Source organism: Schistocerca piceifrons, chromosome X (assembly GCF_021461385.2).
Source record: "Schistocerca piceifrons isolate TAMUIC-IGC-003096 chromosome X, iqSchPice1.1, whole genome shotgun sequence".
Lineage (NCBI taxonomy): Eukaryota > Metazoa > Arthropoda > Insecta > Orthoptera > Acrididae > Schistocerca > Schistocerca piceifrons.
Window position 1 is genome coordinate 52,655,085 of NC_060149.1, and position 27,229 is coordinate 52,682,313.

The 27,229-nt window shown below is 39.8% G+C and overlaps 1 protein-coding gene across 1 annotated transcript in view; it reads left to right on the plus strand.

The window, feature by feature from the left end:
* Positions 1 to 27,229, plus strand: part of LOC124721691 — an 888,717-nt gene that overhangs the window by 59,757 nt on the left and 801,731 nt on the right. The window contains exons 2-3 of the mRNA XM_047246771.1: positions 587 to 673; positions 9,328 to 9,398. Coding sequence (XP_047102727.1) covers positions 587 to 673; positions 9,328 to 9,398 — 158 coding nt within the window. The remainder of the gene's footprint in view (positions 1 to 586; positions 674 to 9,327; positions 9,399 to 27,229) is intronic.

Sequence of the window (27,229 nt, forward strand, 5' to 3'; positions counted from 1 at the left end):
GTGTGCAGATGGATAATGAGTCAGAATGGAGTCAGCATGTGGATGAGCTGATTGATAAAATCAGTTCACTATGTTTTCCAATTAAAAGTACTTTTCCTTTCTTTATTGTTCAGAAGTAGTTCTCATACAGTTGACAAACTAGCATATTTTTGATTCATACACTCTTGAGCAGTGTAAGAAATTATCCTTTGGAGTATTGCATCTAAAGTCAATATTTTATTTAGTCTTTAAGTAAAAGCAGTAAGGATGGTGTACATAGTAAATACCTTAGGGTGGAATAGGATTCAACCTAACATATTACCACCCAGATTTAAGTTTACAGTGATTTATTTAAATCACTTAAGGTGTATCCTAGAATGGTTACTTGATAGTTGATTGATAATATTTGTAGATAAATATTCCATATTGTGTTGCCCTCTGATGTAAATATCGCATTTTTATTGAGCTTTGCACCAAAGTGAAAGTTAACTAATTTTCGTTGCCTATTTAAAGTTTCTCATCTAACTAGATTTATCCATGAATCAGGTTGTAGATCCATTATTATTATTATTATTATTATTATTATTATTATTATTATTATTTTCAGATGACTTGAATGTACTTGAAGAGATACGCTCTTTTGGTGATTACATGATTCAGCACATCCCTGACAAAAATGTAGAGGAACCACATGGTAAGACTGGGCCCAGATTACTAAACTTACTTTTTCCAGCACTTTCATTATCAGTACTTTCAAGTGGACAGTTACAGTTTGTGCATATCAGTGGCATAATATTATATGAAAAGAATAGATTGCTACTCAACACACATAGGAGGCAATGAGTAAAAGACAGGTACAGTGAAAAGACCACTAAACATTTAAGCTTTTGGATAAAAAAAGTCATCTTCAGAAATAGAAAACACACTAATTCACACACATCTCCCGTCTCCTCCCCATCTCCCTCCAAAGGAGGACTTCTCTGAGCCTGTCCCCACCTCTGTGTCAAGAGAGTAGCAATCTGTGCTTTTCATGATATTGTTGTTATTCCTTCCAGGACTTTTGATTGATTGTGCTTCACTGGTGTAATATCTGATTTAGAGTTCCAGTACTTCAGATAACTGAAATCTGAGTGCATAGACTGGTATGGTTTGCACAACGTCACAAACAAACATCAGCTCATTGCATTTTAATCTGCCAAATTTTCACAGAATGCTCTGGGAGTATGATTAATAGGACAGACATTCTCAGAGAAACAGGAAATACTATGTTGTCATGCGTGCCACAATGGAAAGGCAATGTTGCACATTCAGTAATAATCAGAAGTTATCACCAGGTTGGATATCACAAACAAACTCATTATTTTGTAATTAGTATGTCATGACAATTGAAAATTTGTGTCAGATCAGGACACAAACTCAGATTTCGTACTTTTTGTGAGCAGTTGCCCTGACCATGCCTGTAGGCTGGACTCTGACTCCCAGTGTCATTGATGTTTGCTCATAAAACTTCTGAACACTCTTACTATAGGTTCTCCCATGGAGTATGTAGGAATAACATATCTGGTGAAACAGAATAGGTGGAAGACTCTGGTTTACACTGCCATAACGTTATGATGGGCTGAACCTGCTATTTAATAAGTATACATCATGATGATTGAAAGTTGTTTGTGTCCTTTAAAAATTCTTCTCTTGAGCCAACCAGTTTCCCCCTTTTACTATTGAGATGTAGGCTATGACTTATAGACAACTGCTTTCAGTGGCATTGACAGGAACTAAAGCGGTTTGATCCAATTCATGATATAAGTGGTTAATGGACTGCTTCAGAATTATTAAACTGGGGTCAGGTATAATGCCTCAATCAGTAACAGACTGAATAAGTATAGTGTTTTTGCAGAAGCTATATTTGCCACTTCTGTGCATGTTATTGTTGTTTCCTTCACTATGTATTCTCATATTATAACCTTCCTCTTAAAAGTCCTTGCACATAGATGCTAGGTCCTATACCACTTGGCTAACCCATGAATGCGCCTTGGAGAAGTTTGTTACCTGGTTTTAGTTACCTAATTCTTCCTATAACAGCTAACCTGCATCTCTTGTATAACAGATACCAAATATCTGGGCTTCTTCATCTTTGGTGCTTTCTCTGAAACAGTTGGTCTCCCACTGATAGCTAGTTGAGCCTTGGCTACGCATACATCTAACTGAGACACTTCAATATCTCAGTAGCAAAACTCTTTTTTTGTATCACTGACAAAATGGGCCGGTATTGTTCTGTTTCTGTGGGTCCAATTATGTGCATGGTGTTTTACTACTTTAAACTGTTGCCTCTCCCTTGATTTTTCCAGTTTTTTTACCTTACACTGTCCATCTCAGCCATAACGTAACTAATTTTTACTTAATATTTACCTATTTCATTGTTTTATGCAGAGACCCTATAATTTCATGTAGTGTGTCACTTAATTCACAATTTCCCATGCCATTACATTCTGCATGATTAAACCATGTTTCTAACGCCATGTACCTGAACTGTAGTATAGCATAAAGCAAGTGAAAAAGTTCTTGAAGTATCTGTGCTCCCTATTTTCTACCTTTTGGACTCTTTCTGGCACCCTCACACTAAACTTGGTTGTGATAGATGGTTTAAGTTTTGAGAATGTAGTGACATGGAAAATTGTCAACTAAGTGACTCTCCTGTCCGTGATGCAGAGAAATAAACAAATAGTAAGGAGAAATTAGTGACTCACTAGTTGAGCTGAACAGGGCTGTGTAAAAACAAGAAAGATTAAGATGAGAGACAGTGGTATAGAAAAGTCAGAACTGGTTGCACATAACAGGGGCTACAGGAAAAGAGCAATATCTCAGTTTTGTCAGTGACACAAAAAACAGTTTTGCTAGTGAGATATCGAAGTGTCTCAGGTGTATCCAAGGCTGAACTAGATACCAATAGGACACGAACTGTTTCAGAGAAAGCACCAAAGAGGAAGAAAGCCCAAGATGTTAAGTGGCAGTTCTGGAAGAGGTGTAGGCTAGCTGTTGCAGGAAGAATTAGTTAACTAGTATCAGATCACAAATGACTTCCGCGATTTCGCCAAGTGGTTGAGAACCTACCATCTTTGTGTGAGGACTTCCTAAAAGTTATGTTGTGATAGCACGTGATGGAGGAAGCAGTACTGACAAACGTAGAAATTTCAAAGGTAATTTTGGCAAGAAGCAATACAATTACTGAGTTTGTTCCTGTTTTAGGCATTACAATCAGCATCAGTTGAATGACTCTGAATCAGGTCAATGTAATTGATCAACTCCACATGTCAGGTAGTGGACCAAACTGATTTAGTGTCTGTCAGTGCAATTAGCAAGAGGGATTTTATGAGACGTGGTCTACATTTTGACAGAAAGGGGGAAGCTGGCTGACTTGCAGGTTCAACATATGAGAACAGTTGGCACTGATACAACACCATGTCACTACATCTTTACTGATTTTGTACTAATCAGTCCATTAATTTTATTTTGATGCATGTTTTATTTCAGTTTTGTGCGTATCCCTTGTGGCAGTTCTCCACCTAGTCTGTCTCCCCATCGGTGTTATTCCCAAATAACAACACTGTCCACAGTGCTCATTATTACTGGCACTCAATTGAAGAGTGGTGTTCAAACAATGCTGCATAATACAAAGTGCTATCAAGCATAACTGTTAGGTATTTAGGAGTTTAGAGGTGTTCCAGTGTTGTTATTTCGTAAAATGGGTTCAAGTTGGGTTTGAGTTCCCCTGTGCCAATCTTATTCCTAAGAGGGAACATACACATTTGTTTTTGCAGTGTGTTTGGTTTGTACTGGTTACTTTTATAGTATGTAGAGAGGATGTATAGGATTGTCAACATTGCTACTACCTCTACAGTCTCACATATCTCATATTGGTTGACATTAGCTGTCAGCATAGACAAAATTTAGAGTCCTGAGGCTGAGGTTCATACTTTGGATCGATATTTAACCCTCCAGAACTCTCAATCTGAAAATTACTAGGATACACGCAAAGACCTGACATGTCTTTTGTGCAGTTTATCACATTGGTATATTTTATTGATATTTGGGGTGCAGTAGCTAAGATACAAATTATTGTAATGAAATATATAGACACACACACACACACACACACACACTCCTGGAAATTGAAATAAGAACACCGTGAATTCATTGTCCCAGGAAGGGGAAACTTTATTGACACATTCCTGGGGTCAGATACATCACATGATCACACTGACAGAACCACAGGCACATAGACACAGGCAACAGAGCATGCACAATGTCGGCACTAGTACAGTGTATATCCACCTTTCGCAGCAATGCAGGCTGCTATTCTCCCATGGAGACGATCGTAGAGATGCTGGATGTAGTCCTGTGGAACGGCTTGCCATGCCATTTCCACCTGGCGCCTCAGTTGGACCAGCGTTCGTGCTGGACGTGCAGACCGCGTGAGACGACGCTTCATCCAGTCCCAAACATGCTCAATGGGGGACAGATCCGGAGATCTTGCTGGCCAGGGTAGTTGACTTACACCTTCTAGAGCACGTTGGGTGGCACGGGATACATGCGGACGTGCATTGTCCTGTTGGAACAGCAAGTTCCCTTGCCGGTCTAGGAATGGTAGAACGATGGGTTCGATGACGGTTTGGATGTACCGTGCACTATTCAGTGTCCCCTCGACGATCACCAGTGGTGTACGACCAGTGTAGGAGATCGCTCCCCACACCATGATGCCGGGTGTTGGCCCTGTGTGCCTCAGTCGTATGCAGTCCTGATTGTGGCGCTCACCTGCACGGCGCCAAACACGCATACGACCATCATTGGCACCAAGGCAGAAGCGACTCTCATCGCTGAAGACGACACGTATCCATTTGTCCCTCCATTCACGCCTGTCGCGACACCACTGGAGGCGGGCTGCACGATGTTGGGGCGTGAGCGGAAGACGGCCTAACGGTGTGCGGGACCGTAGCCCAGCTTCATGGAGACGGTTGCGAATGGTCCTCGCCGATACCCCAGGAGCAACAGTGTCCCTAATTTGCTGGGAAGTGGCGGTGCGGTCCCCTACGGCACTGCGTAGGGTCCTACGATCTTGGCGTGCATCCGTGCGTCGCTGCGGTCCGGTCCCAGGTCGACGGGCACGTGCACCTTCCGCCGACCACTGGCGACAACATCGATGTACTGTGGAGACCTCACGCCCCACGTGTTGAGCAATTCGGCGGTATGTCCACCCGGCCTCCCGCATGCCCACTATAGGCCCTCGCTCAAAGTCCGTCAACTGCACATACGGTTCACGTCCACGCTGTCGCGGCATGCTACCAGTGTTAAAGACTGCGATGGAGCTCCGTATGCCACGGCAAACTGGCTGACACTGACGGCGGCGGTGCACAAATGCTGCGCAGCTAGCGCCATTCGACGGCCAACACCGCGGTTCCTGGTGTGTCCGCTGTGCCGTGCGTGTGATCATTGCTTGTACAGCCCTCTCGCAGTGTCCGGAGCAAGTATGGTGAGTCTGACACACCGGTGTCAATGTGTTCTTTTTTCCATTTCCAGGAGTGTATATTTATTATTCAAAATTATAAAAATGACATATTTTCAAAGATACAAGTAAGAGTTTACCTTTTGTTACAAATTTTACTACAAAGTTAAAGTTCCCGTAGGGTGAAATATAATTGTTTCCTATTGTAGTAGCTTGTGTTGTAAATCACATGTGTAAAGTCTGGAAAGGACAGATAACTCACTGGAAACATACACCAGAAATTACAGAAGAGAAATCAGAAAATATTTGGCAATAAATCAGACTTACATGCGCAGTTTTAGCACATCTTTCACAGATGACAATCAAATGTTCAAGGCATGAATAGGTGTAAAAAAATTTGCAACTGAATCTTCTTGACTTACCCTTTTTTGTAAGCTTGCATTGCATGCATTTTTTGTGGAAATTACAGAATTTGAAGTGTCAGCTCTCTTCCCAATTATTGGCCACATATATTGTTCTTGCCGATTAGATCCTGTTGTAGCTTCATCAGGGCTCAGATTTATTTCTAGGTCACTTACGTATTCTCTTATTATAGCCTCAGTATATTCTGTGGCTTGGTTTCTAGTGAATATTTCTGCAAATTCTTTGGTTTTACAACTGGTCTTTGAGGTGCTTGGAGTACATTCAGCTGTAACTAGTGGTGATGTCAGTCTCTGCACCTTGACTTTGTTATTGTTTCATTTGCCATTTTTATAGAAAGACATCTTTTTTGGCTGAAGTGGAAAAGGAATACCCCTTCAATTCACTGCACGTCTATGTAGCTGATCTTTCACCAACTCCTCACCAAGTTTCTTAAAAAAACATTGCCTTCTCTTAAGTTTTATGTTATTTCTAGTGAGAATGAGCTGTGCATTGACTCCATCCATATTTAGCATAGAATAAAAAGCAACCAATGGCAGTCTTCTGGTACTCCTGTTAACACTGAATGTTTCACACTACTGGTCATTAGTGTCAACTCCACCTTTGTGTTTGTTGTAGTGTGTAAAAATTTCGGGTTTTATGTTTTCACCCATTCAGTATCAATAGCATCATCATTATGCATGGTAGAAATGAGTACCACTTTTTTTCGATTTTCAGGATATAAGAAACCAAAGTGGCTTTAGTGCGAAAACCAAATATGCTCGATTGTACATCGTGGTCTGTGAGTCTTGAAAGCTACAGGAATTTGTACTTTTTGTTTTCCTTGTTCAGTGCTGCGACAGTACTGACATTTTTAAACACCATTTTTCCTGCCTGTGTCTCAGCTGACGGGCCAATTGTTCATCATTATGATGTGACCTGTGATGTGCAGAGGCAAAGAACATCTTCTAACAATGTCAGCAGGTGAGTTGCTGACATCAAATGGTGATCCTTCTGGTCGTTTGCCAGCATAGAAAATGGTCACTGTCAAACAATGCCTAAATTTTTATTTCATACTTCCAAGGTTTCAATGGTATACATTGCACAAAGGGACATCTTCCCTGGAAACCTTCTAGTTTTTCATCAATTGTTACATCAGCTCCTGGAGAGTAACTTTTCTGACAGTTTCTGCTGAAATTTTGGAAAAGTTCATGAATGCAGCAAACAGTTGTGTTTCTGTCACTTCCCTCTTGTCAATCTGTAATCAAAACATAAACATGTGAGCAGAAACAGGAATCACTTCCTGCTCATCACCAAACTGACAAATTTCAACACCATGGCGTTTGTTATCTCATAAATCTAATGTGTTGAGGTGGTGTGCTTGAAGTCTTCCACTCAGATATAACAGCCCGATTAGAGCCTTGATCTCTGTCACCTTTGTAAAATGGGCATCTTTTTCTTGCTGGTATTTTGCACATCAATATTGTTCAGAGAACTGATGTGTGTATTTCACAATAACCTGCATCATTGAAACATCAAAAAATTGCTCCCACACCTGTAAAGGAGTTCTTGCTTTATGAGCAGAACTTGTGGAGCCTGTATTGTACCGCTCAATGTGTTTTGTTTTCCATTTTTCTGTCGCAATGGGGTTTTCTGCCATTGCCACCTGTCAATAATTTTATCCCCCTTTTTCTTGAAAGTGATGAAACAATTGTTGTCTCCACCATGTGCATGATTCAGCATCGAATCCTCTTGACCATTTGAATCCTCAGTCTGGTCTGTTTCTGAATCTACTCCTCATTCTCAATGATTACTTCTCGACCTTCATCTTCATTACTCAGAATTAGATCAGGATCATCTTCTGTTTCCTCTAACAGAAGACGACAAACTTCTTCAACATGATTGGAATCTGTGAGTGCAGGCTTTCTTGGTGAATTTCATATATGAAGTCTTCACCGGCCGCTCGAGGCGCATCGGGCGATCCTGCGGGCATGTAATTGGCCGGTGGTGGGAAGTGGAGAGTGGTCCAGTAGAGATATCAGCCCGCGACCAACGATATCCCGACACTTTGCCTGAAGATGACGGAGACGCATTCCGTCGAAACGTTGCTATGCAATGATGATGCTACTTGGCTGACAACCCGTGAAGATTTCATATATGATTGGAATCATTCAAATTGTAGAGTTTTCACTGTGCCATTTTTACCTGTAGAAGACATCAAAGCTATGGAACTCACTTTGACCCCACAGAACTTGAAATTTTTTACATTATTATAAGTTTTGGCACCTCAAATGAACAGTCACTGAGGAAAAATATATTATCTCACACATGTATCACATCAGCTCTGACAGGAAAAGCGTATAGAGAGAAGAGATAGTAGTGGAATTACCTGGGAACCCGCATCAGATGTGAAAGGTCTTTGTGGCAGTGACCTGTCGATTAAGTGCTGAATGCATAAAGGACAGTCATTACACAACCTGCAGAAGATATCAGCAGACTTCTCCCCCTCCTGTGGCCTTTGTAGCAACAGACTACAATCAAAAATGAAACAAAGGAGACCTCACAGGCTGCACATTCCAATGGGTTAAATAGAAACATAGGTAGCTCTAATGTACTCTCTTGAAACTGCATTTTTGTGTTTCTCCCATCTGCTCCCTATCTTAAGAATTCCATGAAGAATCTACAGTTGTGAAAAATGTTTCTCACAGCAGTTGTCAAGAAATAATCTTTTTTGAAATTACAGGCTTTTGTTATAGACAATGGTGATTTACAGTATTGAAATGCGCTGTGAGATGTATTAAATCAACCATGGTAATCTGTTTTCTTTAATACTTGTTTTCAGTATATTGGATCAGATTGAATGGAGGTATGCCATTCTTCCCTAGCATAAAAATCAACTTGTTCTGGAATCACGAATGGCTCAATCTTTTCCCTGACTATTTGTAAGATTTGTCTTCAAAAAGTGATGTAACAAGGAAAATTTGGATTGTTTTGAATATTGTCAGTCTTGAATGTGGCTATAACCACAATTTTTTGCCAAATTTTTGGAAATTTAAGTGTCGTCTTTTGTGCAACTCGGTATTTAGTCATTAAGAAGTATTAACAGCATTTTTGTCATCTCCAGGTTCTCATACGAAACTGCAGTTGGGCCTCAGCAGCCAGGCACAACTGTGGGCATGTGTGTGTGTGTGTGTGTGTGTGTGTGTGTGTGTGTGTGTGTATGTGTGTTGTTTTTTTTTTTCTCTATCTGAAGAATGACTTTGATTGTTGGAGTACTTTACTTTTAAGTGTGCCTATCTGTTGCTCAAATCCTTCTCCATGTTGTTAGTTACAATATATCCTAATTTGTATTGTTGTAATTCAACCTAGATTTTCCATTGTTTGATTACAGTTTTTTACTCATTAAATTAATTGCATTTTTTGATTTTTATTTATTTATTTTTTTATTTCAGAGAGAGTGGCAGAGGAATCTTCGGCTGACTTGAGAGGCATTAAGAGATGCATAGAATGGGAAGAGTATCAGGTGAGCACATGTATGATAACTGTGTTTAAGTAAACCGTGAGCAATGGAAATTTCATTTCCATGTTAGCAATGTATTATTTTGGATACCGAATAAAGGTTGACTGTGTCCATGAAGTGTCTGAGGTTTGGGTTTTCTAAAAGTGTTCCAGTAGTGGAAAGTAAAAGAACTGGAAATAGTAATATTCAAAAACTGTAATAGCATTGCTTACAGGATGTATGTTTGACAGCACAGAATTAACTGCTGGCTAAGGTACTGAGGAGCCAATGAAATTGCAAGACGTACAATAATGCTTGTAAAAAGGTAACTAATTGATAATTGTGTGTTGATGTTTTTAACACTTTGCACAAAGTATTAAAATGATGAAAACTTACAAGAAAGTATTGGGTGTCTTATTCATGGGACTGTAGAACTGGAAAAGTTGCTTGTCAACGTGCGGAGCACTTGAGTCGAGAAGAAGAAATATCAAGATTTTACTGTGCCAACTTGGTTAGTGAATAGGTCAGAATTTGAGTGAAAAACAGCACCAGTATATTTAAATTACAATGTTCAAACTTTTCTTACTATTTGACAAATTTATATGTCCTGAAGGGAATTTGCAGTGTGAGACATCATACTTATTATTAAGATAACTTCAGGCCTAAAAATGGAAGTGCATGAGGTTTCTTCAGCACATAATAATTTGTTTACATTATGTTAGGAAGAGAATCTAGACTCTCAGTTAAAAACACTGTGGCAAATATTTTTTCCATTGAGTAGACTCCATCTCTGATATTCAGTTCTCAAAGGTATGCAAAAATATCCATCTGTACCTTTGATAACCTCTTTATAAAACTCAAAACATTTTCCAAGCCACAATTTCTTTAGATACTGGAGTGCTTTGAAATTGGAACATACCAGTTAAAAGATCCTACACTGTCGACAGGCGTTGATATGCATCAACGGGGACAGTTAAAAATGTGTGCGTCATCCAGGACTCGAACCTGGGATTTCCTGCTTACATGGCAGATGCTCTATCCATCTGAGCCACCGAGGGCACAGAGGATAGTGCAACTGCAGGGATTTATCCCTTGCACGCTCCCCGTGAGGCCCACATTCTCAACTTAATGTCCACACACTACATTCGTAGTGCCCCTGTCCGCTACACTCATTACTCGCGGCAGATAATCTGACCGAGTCCCATAAGAGTTTAGGCAATGCGTGTGCATCCGCACAGGAGGAGGAGGTCAATGGCCGGTTGGTCTTAACTGTATATGGAGGTGGTATCTGTTCTTTCGGACAAGTCCAAAATCTGTTTAAAATCTGTTTTATCATTTCCAGAAATAGGCTTGATGAGCAAGGATTATTCTATTGCAATCCAGGCTTGGTTGAAGAGTTTGAGGAAGAAGCAATGGGAGGTGGATGCACACAGCAGAAGAAGAAGAAGAAGAAACAACACAAAAAGGCCACTGGTGGGACTGAGAGTGTTAGACCATTTCCTGAAAGAAGTCAGTTTCCTCAGTGAGGCTGTTTCTCATTTGAAATAAACATTTTTTACTTTTGAAATTAATTAATTAATTAATTTCACAAATGAAATAGTGTTTTCAATAAGAAACTGACTTTTGCAGAAAAATTGTTTCTTCAAGAAATTTTTTACACTTGTAGGCTGAAGCCTGAAGGAAACTATTAACTCACACAGGTCACATGATAGGACACTACAGACAATGGTGAAAATTAACAAAGTACAGATATGGCACAAGAAGCAAAGGATATAGTTGCTTTGTAGCGGGTTATGAAAATTTAAATACACTGTACCTCCCAAAACACATGACTCATCTAAAAAAGTCCAACTCACCAAGAATGACGGGGGATCTTTACATGTATTTGGTCTGTTGATCCTCATTTGCTGATAAAGTTCATTTATGAGTTTTAAGTTAAGTTTTTGAAGCTCAGGGGTTGTCAACCTTTTTTACTTACCACCCACTTTTCTTCGTCTACTAGAAGTAAAATTTTCTAATCACCCATCGCTTCCACAATAATGGTGGTTAATAAAGTAGGGAGGTATCTTTACTTTGTAAATTTTATAAAGAACGCATGTAGCAATAATTACTTACCATATTCTTTGTCAAAATTTTATGAAAACAAAATGAAAAGGTTTTTAAAACCCCTATCGCATATCGCCCAACATGAAAGCTGCAACACACACTAGTGGGCGGCAGAGACAAGGTTGACTAACAGTGGTGTAGTTGAATGAATGCAATGTGTATTTTGTCTTACAAGCTTCATCTCAATCATTAAGAACGTTTTTGTGGCATGAAATATACACATCAATTTCCATCTACGCATTCTTGTATTGCATTATTTACCAAGACGAAGTGGTAATCCAGGTATAGCAGGAAATAACTTGGTCACGTGCCTAGCTACAGTCGCATTCCAATTCAAAGTAGTGCACATTCTTAGTTCACAGTAAGAGCATGAAAAGTGATGATGAACGCTGTTGTGGAATATGCCTTCGTGGGAAGTCATGATAACATTCTGTTAATGTAGTTTTATTGATAATGGAATGAAGTCTTCCAATTTCATAACAGTAAATGTTAATTTAACAGCAGATAAAATAAAACTGACCTCGTGGTCTTATAGTTAGCATTTTTGGCTAGTAATGCTGAGGTCATGGGTTCGATTCCTAACAACCTTGTGAGGCCAATTGAAAAGCTACTGGAATATAAAAGCAGCAAAATTGAAGTCCAAGTCATCAAAGAAGTGTTATGTTGAAAGGCTTTTACCAGGCAAGGTGACACACTGTTTACTTATTAGCAACAAAAGCATCAGCAGAGTGGAGCAAGATTCAAGTATCTGCCCCAAAACAGAACAAGTGAAATACACCCATTGAATATTACATTGATGATACAGATAAATGTATTGTTAGACAAAATTTCTGCAGTTTATACTCTCATGTAGAAATACATAGGAAAAAATTAAAAACATGTAGAGACAAGGAAAGCCAAACTTCAGGCATTAATTATGGATCAACAACTTACTCCTCTTTATCCCACTGACAAAATTTTGCAAGAAAATGGTTCCCTGCCTACCTGAACCATACCATCTAAACCTAAATCCTATATAACTGGTCTGGAATCTTGCAAAGAACAAGCATCTTGCTCGCTAACCTGAAAAAGTAAAGGCAGATGCTTTTGCTGCTAATAAACACATGTCGTGTGCCATGCTGCCTGATGCAAGCCTTTTGATATAATTCTACTTGAATGACTTGTGGGTCAGTTTGGCTGTTTTTATGTTCAAGTATCTTTCCTGTTGCCCTCGTAAGGCTGAGTGGACTTCCTTCCAGACCTTTTCACCAAAATAAATTTGAAGTGGTTACCAGAAATTGAACTCGAGACCATTGCAGTACTACCCGAAAGTGCTAGCCACTTTGCTTGCTCTACTTTTATTTTAACTTTTACTGTTGTGATGTTAGAAGACTAAAAAATTGTCTATTATCTGAAAAAAGTGTCTGGTGATTACTGGAGCGGAGATACTTTGACAGATGGGGAAACTGAAATTGTAATGAAATCAGTTAGTATAGATGGGAACATTATCATTCATGACAAATGGCAGACAACAAACTGATGTGGCTGTGAAAATAGCAACAACACCAGGGGAGGTAGCTTTATGGATTAGCAACAAAGTAGAAATATACTGTACGTGCTGTTTCCATTCTTATTCTAAATGTGCCCTTCATCCAGTGGCATGTAAAGACGCATACTGTGTGACAGTGATCCTCTTGTAAGGGTAGTGAAGTGTATGCTATTGCTACCTTCCCCTCCTTGCTTCTAGGGTGTAAATATGATGGAGTTCCCACCATGGCCACGTTACCAGTTTGTTTTGCCGAGTAGTACATTTGTGTTATGAACGATTCTACTATTGTCTTCTTCTGATATTATATTTGTTTTATTACTTACACTATGTGTAAGTAAGAAAGGAGGTGGAGAGGGAGATTTGAAGGTAAGGTCAGCTGACAGTTGGAAGGGAGATGCAGCAAATGTACAGGGTAAGACTGTCACACCAATGAGCTCATTCAGGTGCAGGAAGGGGGAATTGTATGCGGCACATAATGACATGGAAAAGGAATTACAGTTTATGGAGACAAAATTAAAACTTTGAGGTTTGCCAGTGAAAATGTAATTCTGTCAGAGACAGCAAAGGACTTTTCAGTTGAACAGAATGAACACTGTCTTGAAAGGAGGATATAAGATGAACACTAACAAAACATTAGTAATGGAATGTAGTTGAATTAAATCAGGTGAGGCTGAGGGAATTAGATTAGGAAAAGCTCTAAAAGTGGTAGGTGAGTTTAGCTTCTTGGGCAACAAAAGAACTGATGGCTGAAGTAGAGTAGATATAAAATGTATACTGGTATTTGGAAGAAATGTGTTTCTGAAGAGGAGAAACTTGTTAACATCAGATATAGATTTAAGGGTTAGGAACTCTTTTCTAAAGATACCCTTGTATGAGTGTTTGGACTGAAAACCATGACAATGACAAAATGTCAGTACTTTCTGAGTGAGGTCAAGGTGTCGCCATCTAAGTGTCTGTTCTAGATCTAAGATTTTCTCAGGTTTCAGCCTTCAGACTTTTTGGTACATGATTTTGTAAGTAGGTCACATGGTTCCCTAGAGTTCGTCAGTATGTTTTCTGTTCTGAAAGTGCAGTCTGCCAGTTTCTTGTGGCACAGGATAACACATAACAGAACATATTAACAATGTGGAAAAGTATGGATACTGTTTCTGTGTTGTGCTGACAAGTGTTTATAATGCTGTGAGCGAACTAACACCTTCACCAGCAGAAGAACAAAGCACAAACTTAGAGGACATGGAGGGGGAGGTAAAAAAGTAGTAGTGGGAGACTGCAGAGAGGAGAGTGTGAACATACTCCATAGGCCTTTCGTCATTTTAGGTGTTTCAGTGTTCCGTGCTCGTCGAAGTTTTAACCAACCAGTGCTTACAATGGGGGGACTGTATTTTACGTTTTCAAGACACTGTGCACTTTTTGAATTTATTATTTGACTCAAAACTAACATGGCTCCCACACCTGAAAGACCTATGAACAAAGGGCTTCTGGTCATTGAACATTTTGAAATGCCTTGGCGGCAAAACATGGGGAGCTGACAGGTTCCACCTCCTGCAGTTTTATAGGGCATTTGTTTGATCACACTTAGACTATGGTTGCGTGGTCTACAGATCGGCCCGTCCTTCCTATCTCCAGATGTTAGATTCTGTCCACCATGAGGGCATTCGGATATCGACTGGAGCCTTTTGGACCAGCCCAGTTCAGAGTCTGTGTGTAGAGGCAGGTGAACCACCACTCTGGATGTGGCGACGTATCCTTTTGGCTCGACAGTCATTGGTATTTAGTTCAGTGATTCAACTCACCTTCGAACGACTGTTCAGGATTTGGCTCCAAGCGACCAAGCCATTTGGTATGTGTGCTACAGACTTTCTCAAAGATCTGGATCTCTTGGGCAAGAAAATACACACCCAGGGACGGAACACACTGCCGCCTCGGTGTCTTCAGAGGCCCAAAGTGATTTTAAGCTTGACACAGTACAAGAAAAGTTGTACTCCAGATTTGGTTTTTACGACTTTGTTTTCATCTATTTTAAGTACATACCATCGTTTTATCGTTATTTATACAGATGGATCCCAGCAGGAGAATGCTCTCGGTTGTTTTACTGTTTTCCCTTATAGGGTTTTTAAAGTTTGTCTTCCAGAACAATTTACAAATTATGATGCAGAGTTATAGGGAATTCTGATGGCACTGGAGAGGGTTCACAGACATCACTGTATGGGTTTTCTTGTCTGTTCCGACTCTCTTAGTGCACTGCAAGCACTTCGCCAAATGTATCCAGTAGACCGGCTGATTTGGCTCATCCATGACTCCTTACAGTGGCTCCAACACCGTGGCAAGGAGGCGATATTTTGCTGGGTACATGGCCACATGGGGATACAAGGTAACGACATGGCTGACAAAGCTGCTAAGGAAGCATGTTGGGATAGTGCTGTCCATCAATGTCCCATCCAGTTGCACACCATTATCTCATTTTCTGATAGATGCATCATGCGTCAGTGAGAGGCTCAATGGTTGCATGTGACAGACAACAAACTGTGGTCACTCAAATCAACGACAAAAGCTTGGTGGACTTTGTCAGCCATGCCGCTGGTAGGAGGTTTTGCTTACCAGACTACACATCGGGCATAGCCCTTTCGCACATGGCTTCCTCCTCTGGTGGGAGGATCCACCATTCTGTGAAGTTTGTGGCATGCTGCTTCCATTTCAGCATATTGTGGCTACATGTGTCCTGTACACTGATATTAGGGCAGCCCTTGGTCTCACTGGAGATCTGCCTGCCGTCCTTGCAGATACCAATACAAGTGTTAAAAGAGTGGTGTAATTTTGTGAACTGTCAGGCCTCATCCCTAAATTGGTGGGGAAGGGCAGCAGATTTTAATACGTTATAGTGTGTTCCGCAAATGGGGATAGCCTTCGTCCCCACCCATTAGATTTGCATGTTGACTTTTCGTCAGGGCGCTGATGACCATGATGTTGAGTGCCCCCTCAACACTAATAATAATAATAATAATAATAATAATAGTATCATCATCATCGTCAGTGTTCCATCAAATTTTTCTCATAGTATCAGTCTCATCTTCATTTATGCCCTCTTCATTTTCTGTAATATTGCCTTCTAGTTCATTTCCCTTGTATGGCACCTCTATATGCTGAAATGTTACACATTAACAAAATGCCTGTGAAGATATTATAGCAAAATGCAACCCAAAATACAGTAATGAATTGTTCATGGTGGAATATAAGTAATCAAAGGAGTAAAGAAAACAACTTGCTGTATAGTTGAGGCTTTGAATTATCAACAGGCACATAAATGAGACAGTGTGTCAGTCAGCTACAAGTGTGCGCGTGTGTGCCGCCCCCCCCTCCCCCCCGCGTACACACACACACACACACACACACACACACACACACACACACACACACACACACACACACACACACACACACACAAGTGACTTAATGACTGGATTGTCCAGTTGAGTACTGCAGCTTGGCTGAGGTGAAAGGGTTATGTAGGGTGCAGGTGAGGGCAGAAAGGAGGTGGAGAGTGAGGGGAGGGTTGAAGGTACAGCTGGCTGATAGTTGCTAGGGAGATGCAGCAAAAGTACAGGGTAAGACTGTGACACCGATGAATTCATTCTGGTGCAGGAAGGGGAATTGTGTGTGGCACATAATGACATAGAGTTGTGGACTTGGAGGGGGAGATATAAAAGAATTAGTGGGAGACTGCAAAGAGGAGAGTGTGTACATAGAATGAGTGAAGTGGTGATTATGGAGGCAGGAGTGAAGACTGGTGTAGGACAGGATCTAACAGAGGCTAAGGCCAGGAGGATTACAAGACTTGTGCTTGTATTTTATTCATCTCATAACATACATATACAGATCATCCGATCATGCTGTACAGGAGACACATCAGTTTTAGCCTTATGATACACATAAGATTGAAGAATTTGCAACGATGGATAGTTCCAATTGCATAACTTAGAGAAACTGGTGTTCAATGAAAGGATGTAGATTGTATGGGATGTGGTACAGCCATTGAAGTAGAGAATGTTGTGCTCAGCAGCATGTGCCACCACTTGTAACCTCCGCATGACACAGTACTCGTTAAAGCCTGTGCTAAGGTAAGTAAGCAGGGTTCACCTTATGAGAAAGGATTTTCGTATAGATATCGACCACGTGTACCTGAATGGTGGCAAATCAGACTTACATCCAATCTGTAATAACAATGATACGTAAAGTAAGTTCGAAATGCAATTACACGCCAGGATGGACCAAAAGCAACTCTGAAGATGCTACCAATTTGTTAATAATATGGTCGCCAGCCTAATTAGGCATTAACTGAGTTTCTTCCCTGTACAAGTTGGTATATATTTGTGCAAAACAACAAGTAGTGCCACTGCATAATATAGTAGAATTTTAGAACCAGAAAATCTATTGAACTGATAGTTTCATGTTCTGTACTGATATGGAAAAAACCATGAATACATAACACTACACTATAATGTATACTACAAAACTTTATACTGTGTATTAATCTGATTAAAATCGGCCATAGTTTACCCTAGAAATATCACTTTGGTGCCACACACAAAATGTCAATTTTGATAAAGATAAAACACTGATAAATTTTGACTTTAACTTTTGCTGGTCAAACCAATTTAGAACACTTCAGAATTCAAATGAAAAAAAAAGGGGGGGGCGGGGGACCGTGAAACTGTTATGATCAGTGTATAAAAAAAATGGTTACTGAATTTATTATGCGTTCAAGATTTCCAGTGTATAAGTTACTACTCTTTTCATCTTATTTACTGCTCATTTAAATACCTTTATATCTGTCTCGAAATAATTAAACCTCATTACTATTTCAATATTAAAGTTATCTTTCAACTTTGTTAGACTTTCGTTATTCATTTACTGGTTCATTAATGAAACATTTCTTTAAACACCATTCTAACGTAGCTAGGTCTGCAAATAATTATTATTAACACAAATTTTAAATTTTCATTTCGGGACACTCGGATTGCACAACATTTGGAAAGGACCCTGTCTAGGTTAGTTGTGAGGATAATTAAATGATAGGAAAGTTCTGGTAAAATTTAGGTTATTATTGCACAGTTCACTCTCTGATCCATACGAATACAGTACTAAAAGTTTTAACCTGCTAGTATCGATGTGGCGGTTGGCGAGTGGCGAGATGGCGAGGCACAGAGCACACATATAATCACAGCTATGGCTCTTGACATATCGGCACTTTAATTCTTCTTAGCGTCGCAATACTTTTCCATTTAGTGCCTATGGAATTTTGCCATACTGTGTGGGCATTGGTACGGCATGCCCGAGGCTCAGTGACACTACGTCTTCCAGGAGAGCCTCCTCGCTCCAGAAGGTGTTGCTCAAACCAGTGCCAAACTCCAACTGCTACTGCTGAGCCTGTTGTGCCGTGCAGCGCGCGCATGCATTTTCCCACGCTCGCCTGCCATCCACCTTTTACTGCTCTCTGACAGGCTGGGTATTCACCCGAGGTTTTGCATTCTACATATCCTAACACATTGCCTACGTATGGACCAGATGCACAGTTACAATTTTAAACATCTTACAACAGTTTCAACATTTGTTACAGTTCAATTCTATTACAATATTGCTTGACATTTGACATAAACATTAATATTCACATTGAAACTTATTTACAGTTTTCTTAACATAATGACATGAAACAAAAAAGAAATGAAATCAGAACATCAATTACACAAGTTTATCGAAAAATCAGAAGAAAAAATATTATATGTACAATAGGACAGAGTTGTTGTTGTTACCCATGCCCCCGTTTCCAGTAAATTTCACTAAGTGCAAAATTGATGGGAACACTGAACTTTATATTTATACAGGGGTTCTAAATCTTTGTGTGAATGTACCATCATAAAAATTTATATCCCAAAACTTCCTTTCACTCACATTATATAGGTCTATACTTTTTAATATACCGAGAAAATTTACCTATCATTTACTTAAGTGCCTTTGGCACAGTCCAACCTCCAATCACAACATGATTTAAATAGCAAATTACTTATCATTATTAAATTTCTCAGAGAAATAAAATCAAAATCTGGAACACAAACACTTAACTACAAAGCATATACAAATACCTATATACACTATAAAACAATTTGTTGCTGCTTGCATTGAATGGCAGTCCATTTCCTTATTTACTAATACTATTTAGAAAAATCAACACATATATTTGCTGCCTATCATTCAGATTTGGGCAGTCCATTTCGCACCATTTTATCACATCACCTGTACCACACTTACAATTCTCCTTTGACTATTTATCTGCCCTCTTTGGTGTTTGGCAGTCCTTTATATCACGACTCATGTTCTGCCCACTTTGATTTTTGGCAGTCCCATCTTATATTTGGCTTGCAGCATTTACCTTTTCTTTTCAGCCCTTTTTTCCATACACCTTTACATTATAGTACATTTGATAATCTGAAACTTACATAAGTACATTAGCACACTGACAATGGTATACATACATTTACAAATACTTGTTACATTTAGAATAAAAAATTTCATTGTTAGATACAGCACATTTACTGAAGATTGCTTTCTGAGTGTACTTAGGTCACTCACTCCTATGAACATACAGTTTCAGGTCCACAATGTTTCTTACACGTAAAGGTCTCTTGGATTTTGGGTAGATCAGGTAGTAAGCATTATCGTGTGGAATGTTCTGTATTATATACGGTCCATTATAAATATATTTAAATTTGGAAATTTCATGGTTCAGTTCACTAGATTTTTCGTGGGTTTTTAAAAGAACATAATCCCCAATTTTAAATTTTGAAACTTTCAGGTTTTTATCATGTCTTTTAGACCTAGATTCAGCTTTTTGCTTTGCCCTTTTTCTGACTAATTCTTTCTTTTGACTCAACCCCAAGCTTGTACCAGGTGGAAACACTAATTTTTCCTCAATTAAACTTTTACTTCTGCTGCCTAACAAAGTTTCTTCTGGTGGGAACCCAATAGACTCATGATGTAAGGTGTTCATGACATTCTCAAAGCCCGATATAGATCTGCCCCAGGCTCTAAATCATGCCCCTTCCTGTTTTTTCCACAACGCACCTTGGTCGACTGTGACATTGTCCCAAGATACGTTCCTGACCTGTGAACCATTTCTATCTGGTGGGTTTCTCGGTTTCTGCAGTCCAAAGTCTTTGCTTACTTGAACTCTTTGCAAAATATACACTGAGTCATCAGGTGGCTCTTTCTTTCTGTGTTCAGTCTCAACATCTGGGTTTTGTTTTGAAACTTCGTCATCAGTTGCAATAACTGTATTCCCATTATTTTCACTAGTACTGAAATACTCGTCATCTGAACTATCATCCGAATCCGGCCATTCTGGATTGCTTTCAGGTTCTAACATAAAAGATTTTCTGAGACAGGCACAAAGTTCTTCCTCTGCATTTTCGTCAGGCTTTGATTTTAACTCAATATCCTCTTTTGGCAAAACGACCTCATTATCAACTGTACTCACATCCACTGTTACTTCATATTTAGTGTAATCCTCGTGAACTTCAATTACTCGCAGGCAATTACCTGCCTCTTCCCCACGGTGCCTTTCGGTAATAGCTTGTATTGTTGGCGAATCATTAACAGAAGTTACTTCCTCGTCAATGCTTAGGATTTCATCCTCCAATTCCTTCCTATCTTTAACCATCGTCCTATCGGCAGCACGCGTACTTTGCATGGCGCTATTTACTCTCTCCTCTTTAAATTCGGGCCACATCACCTTATCGACGTCCCTACTATTTCCTTTTTCACTAATTAACCTCCTTGCCTCATTTTCCTTCTTAAAATCCTCCCACTCACATTGCTTGAGACCCTTGTACAGATTGTTGTTCTGCATGCGCCAATCAGTTACTTCGGCTAATTCATTCTCACCATTCACTTCATTGCTAACACTGCTAACCGCACATCTCTGTGTATCCACTGTTGCATCTACTATTTCCTTTGCCACGGAATTACCACTCGTAATGTATTCGCCAGCTATTATGGCAATGTTCGTACTTAATTCTGCCACCTTGCTAGTGGCTTTTCTCTGAACAGCTGATCTGAGAGGCTGGGCCGTTGCACTCTGATACTCCACTCGCCTGTTAACATGTAGCGCAGTGCGCGGTGAAGATGAATCATCTGCGCACGCACCTGACGCTTGTTTCGCAACAACACGCTGCGTCGTTCCACACCTGTCCCTAAGCTGTCTCATAAATTTTCTGTCAGTCCGGTAATGTTTCTTAAATCGGGGCCGATATGTTCTGTCCGCTTCCGTTTGGCCCTCAACGTTCGCGGAAATCAGTTTCCCGCATCGTTATTATTTTGCGCGGTGTATCCTCTACCGTGACCTAGATAACCCCCTCTTCCTCTTCCTCTGCCTCTACCTCTCTGTATCATGTTGACGCGAAAACCATCACCGTCATTCCCCTCATCATTATTGCGATTATTCCTGTTACTAAAATTCTGATAATTGATACGACTTTCGCGCCAGTGGTCTTCGTCTTCGACCCTTTTGAGAAACGCTTGGAAGCTGCGATGATTGCTTCCCACATATCTCTTCGAATCTTCTGGAAGCTTTTTATATAGCTCCCATACGATTTCAGAATCGAATCTTCTCCCTCTTAAATGTGTCAACTTTCGGTACCAATATTCGCAGAAATTTAATCTTTCAAAGAATTCCTGCCCCTGTTATCATGAAGTTTGGCCATGATAAAATTGCGCCACAAATGATCCTGTTTTTGTTCAGACCAGTATTCTTCCGTAAACTTTTGTTTAAACTCTTCGAACGTCATTAGTTTAGTATTCAAGTTAATTCCCCAGCGCTTAGCCTCACCTGCTAAGGCGCTAATTACTACATTTATCTTCTCCTGACCAGACAATTGTTTAGGAAACATCCTCTCACAATTTTTGATGAAATCCAACGGATGCCATCCGTTATGTTTTTTGGCGGGATTGAAGCGCTCCTCACCTTCCAACAGCTTCGTAAGTGGCATGCCATTACAGACAACCTCAGGCCTATTTTTGATTTTACTCTCGAGATCGAAAATTTTGCCTTGAATTTTCGATGTATTTTGTTCACACTATTGTACACATCCGGTAACTTTTTCACCTAAATCTCTTTCAGTATCTGAAACTGCCTTTTTCAACTATGATATTCCATGTTGGCATTTGTTTACAATCTCAGTTTTAAGACCGAAAACTTTTTCGTCTACTTTTGTTTCAACTAGAGGCTCTACTTTCTCTTGGATGAGAATTTCAACATCAAACCTACTGTTAATGTCGTCAATTTCCCCCTGCATAGTATTCATATCTTTATTAATTGTGTCGATTTCAGATTTCATAGTATTTATTGCAGAACTTAAATTACCCACTTTTTGTTCTACTACCTGTTCGATGTTTACTAATTTTAATTCCTTGTTCTTTGATCTGTGCTTTAAGCTGACCAACATGTGTTCTGATATGATCACTTTGTTTTTTAAGCTGCTCGTCAACGTGTGTTTTAAGCTGACTAACCTGATTACTGACTTGTTTTTGAAGCTGATCATTCTGTCCTGCAATTTTTTGGTTAATCGTTCAAATAAGTCATTCATGCTTAAAATTTTCACACTGTCTTGTTCTACGGAATTGGTGTGTTCTGATCCTACTTCAAACTTTTCTTTCGGTTCTTTCTTTATCTGTGGTGCATCAAACATGTCAGTGGATTCTTTCACGTACCCACTATCATATACAAAGTCATTCTATACCTCCTGTTTTATCCCTTGCTGTGTTTGAGGCGATCTCGACATTTCAATAAGTTCGTTAACATATCCGTGGTATTCTACGTATGCCAATTGTCTCCCCCTAACACCATCTGTTATCTGGCCGCGTAAGCTCCTGTCATTGCCAGACGCATCTTCCATTATGCTCGGCGCATCTACTGTGTCTACGTTCCTGCACATACCGAACACAAATTACACCCCACTACTGTACTTGACGTTCACTGCTATTTACTTCACTAAATATTATTGCAATTCTTGCCAATGAACATCCACTGTTCGGTATTCACGTTAATTTGTGACCGAAAACAACTGGATGCCCTGTCATCGGGAAGCCACTTGTAATGTGTGCGTGACACAGTACTCGTTAAAGCCTGTGCTAAGGTAAGTAAGCAGGGTTCACCTTATGAGAAAGGATTTTTGTATAGATATCGACCACGTGTACCTGAATGGTGGCAAATCAGACTTACATCCAATCTGTAATAACAATGATACGTAAAGTAAGTTCGAAATGCAATTACACGTCAGAATGGACCAAAAGCAACTCTGAAGATGCTACCAATTTGTTAATAATATGGTCGCCAGCCTAATTAGGCATTAACTGAGTTTCTTCCCTGTACAAGTTGGTATATATTTGTGCAAAACAACAAGTAGTGCCACTGCATAATATAGTAGAATTTTAGAACCAGAAAATCTATTGAACTGATAGTTTCATGTTCTGTACTGATATGGAAAAAACCATGAATACATAACACTACACTATAATGTATACTACAAAACTTTATACTGTGTATTAATCTGATTAAAATCGGCCATAGTTTACCCTAGAAATATCACTTTGGTGCCACACACAAAATGTCAATTTTGATAAAAATAAAACACTGATAAATTTTGACTTTAACTTTTGCTGGTCAAATCAATTTAGAACACTTCAGAATTCAAATGAAAAAAAAAGGGGGGGCGGGGGACCGTGAAACTGTTATGATCAGTGTATAAAAAAAATGATTACTGAATTTATTATGCGTTCAAGATTTCCAGTATATAAGTTACTACTCTTTTCATCTTATTTACTGCTCATTTAAATACCTTTATATCTGTCTCGAAATAATTAAACCTCATTACTATATCAATATTAAAGTTATCTTTCAACTTTGTTAGACTTTTGTTATTCATTTACTGGTTCATTAACGAAACATTTCTTTAAACACCATTCTAACGTAGCTAGGTCTGCAAATAATTATTATTAACACAAATTTTAAATTTTCATTTCGGGAAACTCGGATTGCACAACATTTGGAAAGGACCCTGTCTAGGTTAGTTGTGAGGATAATTAAATGATGGGAAAGTTCTGGTGAAATTTAGGTTATTATTGCACAGTTCACTCTCTGATCCATACAAATACAGTACTAAAAGTTTCAACCTGCTAGTATCGATGCGGCAGTTGACGGGGGCCAGATGGCGAGGCACAGACCACACATATAATTACAGCTATGGCTCTTGACGTATTGGCACTTTAATTCTTCTTAGCGTCGCAGTACTTTTCCATTTAGTGCCTATGGAATTTTGCCATACTGTGTGGGCATTGGTACGGCATACCCGAGGCTCAATGAAACTACGTCTTCCAGTGCCAAACTCCAACTTCTACTGCTGAGCCCGTTGTGCCGTGCAGAGCGCGCATGCATTTTCCCACGCTCGCCTGCCATCCACCTTTTACCGCTCCCTGACAGGCCGGGTATTCACCCGTGGTTTTGCATTCTACATATCCTAGCACATTGCCTACGTATGGACCAGATGCACAGTTACAATTTTAAACATCTTACAACAGTTTCAACATTTATTACAGTTCAATTCTATTACAATATTGCTTGACATTTGACATAAACATTAATATTCACATTGAAACTTATTTACAGTTTTCTTAACATAATGACACGAAACAAAAAAGAAATGAAATCAGAACATCAATTACACAAGTTTATTGAAAAATCAGAAGAAAAAATATTATATGTACAGTAGGACAGAGTCGTCGTCGTTACACACTGGGTAGTCAACTCTGCTCTTGACTGATTTAGGAATGGCCATTTGTTTGGATGGACAGCTAGCTGGTGGCCAAGTCCCCACAAAATGCTGTACAGTAGCTACAACAGAGATGGTGTGTGGTATGACTGCTTTCAAACTTGGTCCTGCTGTTGATAAGATAGGGTATGTGTTTGACATTAATAGAAAAGGACATCCTGAGTAAGTGCATCGAGCAGGTCTTGCATCTGTGGCATAAGAATGGACTATGATTTTTCATAGATTGAGTATGTGGGAAGGTTAGTGAATAGGATGTTCCTCAGTTCTGTAAATGATGATAAGTAGTTTAGCCCTGGCGAAGGACAGGAGTAAAATGTTTCAGTCCAGAATGATACTGTGCGATTAGGATGGCAGGGGGTGGAGGTGCCTTTTTGCAGCTCGTTCATTAGTGTGATCGAAGGAGTAGGCTTGTGTGGATATGGCAAGGGAAATATATGTGTGACCTAAGTTAGGGGGAATGCCTGTTTGTGAATGCCGCCATAAGACCTCCAGCATGCTGGGCAAAGGATTGTTCTTCACTACAGATGTGCTTTCCGACATATGGCCAGACGTTATGCCAGAGACTTTTTACTGCTGGAGGGATGACAACTACCAAAATGCATGTTCTACTGTTTATTAGTGAGCTTGGTATGGACAGAGATTTTTAAGTAGTCATCAGAAATCAGGAGGTCAACATCCAGGAAGGTGGCAAACTGGACTGAAAGAGGGTAGGTGGGAGAGAAGGTGTCGAGTCTATGGATGAATGAGGGTGTGTGTTGGCCCTGAGTCCATATCATGAAGATATCACAGAGAACCTGAACCATAAAATGTGTTTTGGTAGACACCCAACATCATAAACAAGGTTTGTTTGTATCCACATGATTCCACCCGGGGCCAAGAGACCCTAACCCTATCCTGACAACATCAGCACCTTCTGGAGGGGGGGGGGGGGGGGGGGGAGTGGAGTAATGTTTGCTGTACCATTGACATTCAGCAAGCCTCCTGCCAAATGGTGAGCTCCTCAGTCTTTGATGGCTGGGTTCGGCGAACCAGGGGTTTGTGAACTGTAGACTGTTGAGTGCTGTCAATTGTCTGTCTGTAACTATGTGGTGTGGCAGTGGAACTTCTTGAGAACCTACTGTGCCAGATTGTATAAGACTTGCCCAAGCAAGCAGAGTTTTGTCTGCATTAGCCATTACTTACCTGCCTACTTGCTACTTGCTCCTGGGATGCCCATGGGGTGTATTACTTCTTAAAAAAAAACATTCCTAGTAGATTATATGAACAACTGATCAGTATTCATGCCCAACCATCAAGGAGAACTCAGGTAACTAGCCTGACAGAACATAGTGAGTTAAATGAAGTATTTGAAGAGTAATATTTGCTGCAAAATATACTTTTGATAATAAAAAGAGAGGAAGGGACATTTGAGAAGCTGTCCTCATCTTACAATCAGAAAGCATTAGAGGCAGTAACAACAGACTTAGTCTTCTTGCAGACTCAGAAATGGCACTCACCTCATCAAAATGTCAATTTGCCAGCAGGCAGTATGTTTTCTTAAGTATGAGAAGCTTGGGGAATATGCTGCTATTGTTGAAAAGCATACTGTGCAGAAATGTTGTGTCATTCCATGAAATGTCAACTGATGTAAGTGAACTACAAAAGGAATGGTGATAAAGGAGGAGTGGTGTTTACTAGGGTGAGGGACAAGCTGAAGTGGGTAAAATGGTGAGCTGGAAAAAATTGAAATTTTTTTTTTTGTGATTTTGATTAACCATTGTGTGTGTGTGTGTGTGTGTGTGTGTGTGTGTGTGTGTGTGTGTGGGGGGGGGGGGGGGGGGGGTTATTGTGTCTTAAAGTGTGGCCATTTATTCCAAATCCCATGTATGGCAATAAATATCAACACCGTAGACATACGACCATGCTATGTAAAGGTGAAATAGTATGCGTTAGATGTGGTGCAGCAGCCAGTCATGACTGAATCAAGTGCTCACTGCTCTGTATGTGTGAATTGCTCAGGAAATCATGTGGCCTGGAGCTGCAAAAGCTCCATGTTCCAGGAAGAAAAAAATGCAAGAAATGAAGGTAATAAAATGGATGGGCTATACAGAAGCAAAAAAGTATACAAGATGCTTATGCCTTCCACTTTGTAAAATCCTTCACTTCAGGGTTAAAGAAAACAACACCAAAAGTTGGCATCTCCATTCAAACTAAAACAAGTAATAGCAGTACCTATGCTGCTTGCAAGTATATCTGCAAAGCCACACTTACACAACAGCAAACAAATTTAAATATAATGGTCCAGTATATAGAAAGTACTAACATCCAACCTGAAAATTCAACAAAGATTGCTACTGGTAGTACAC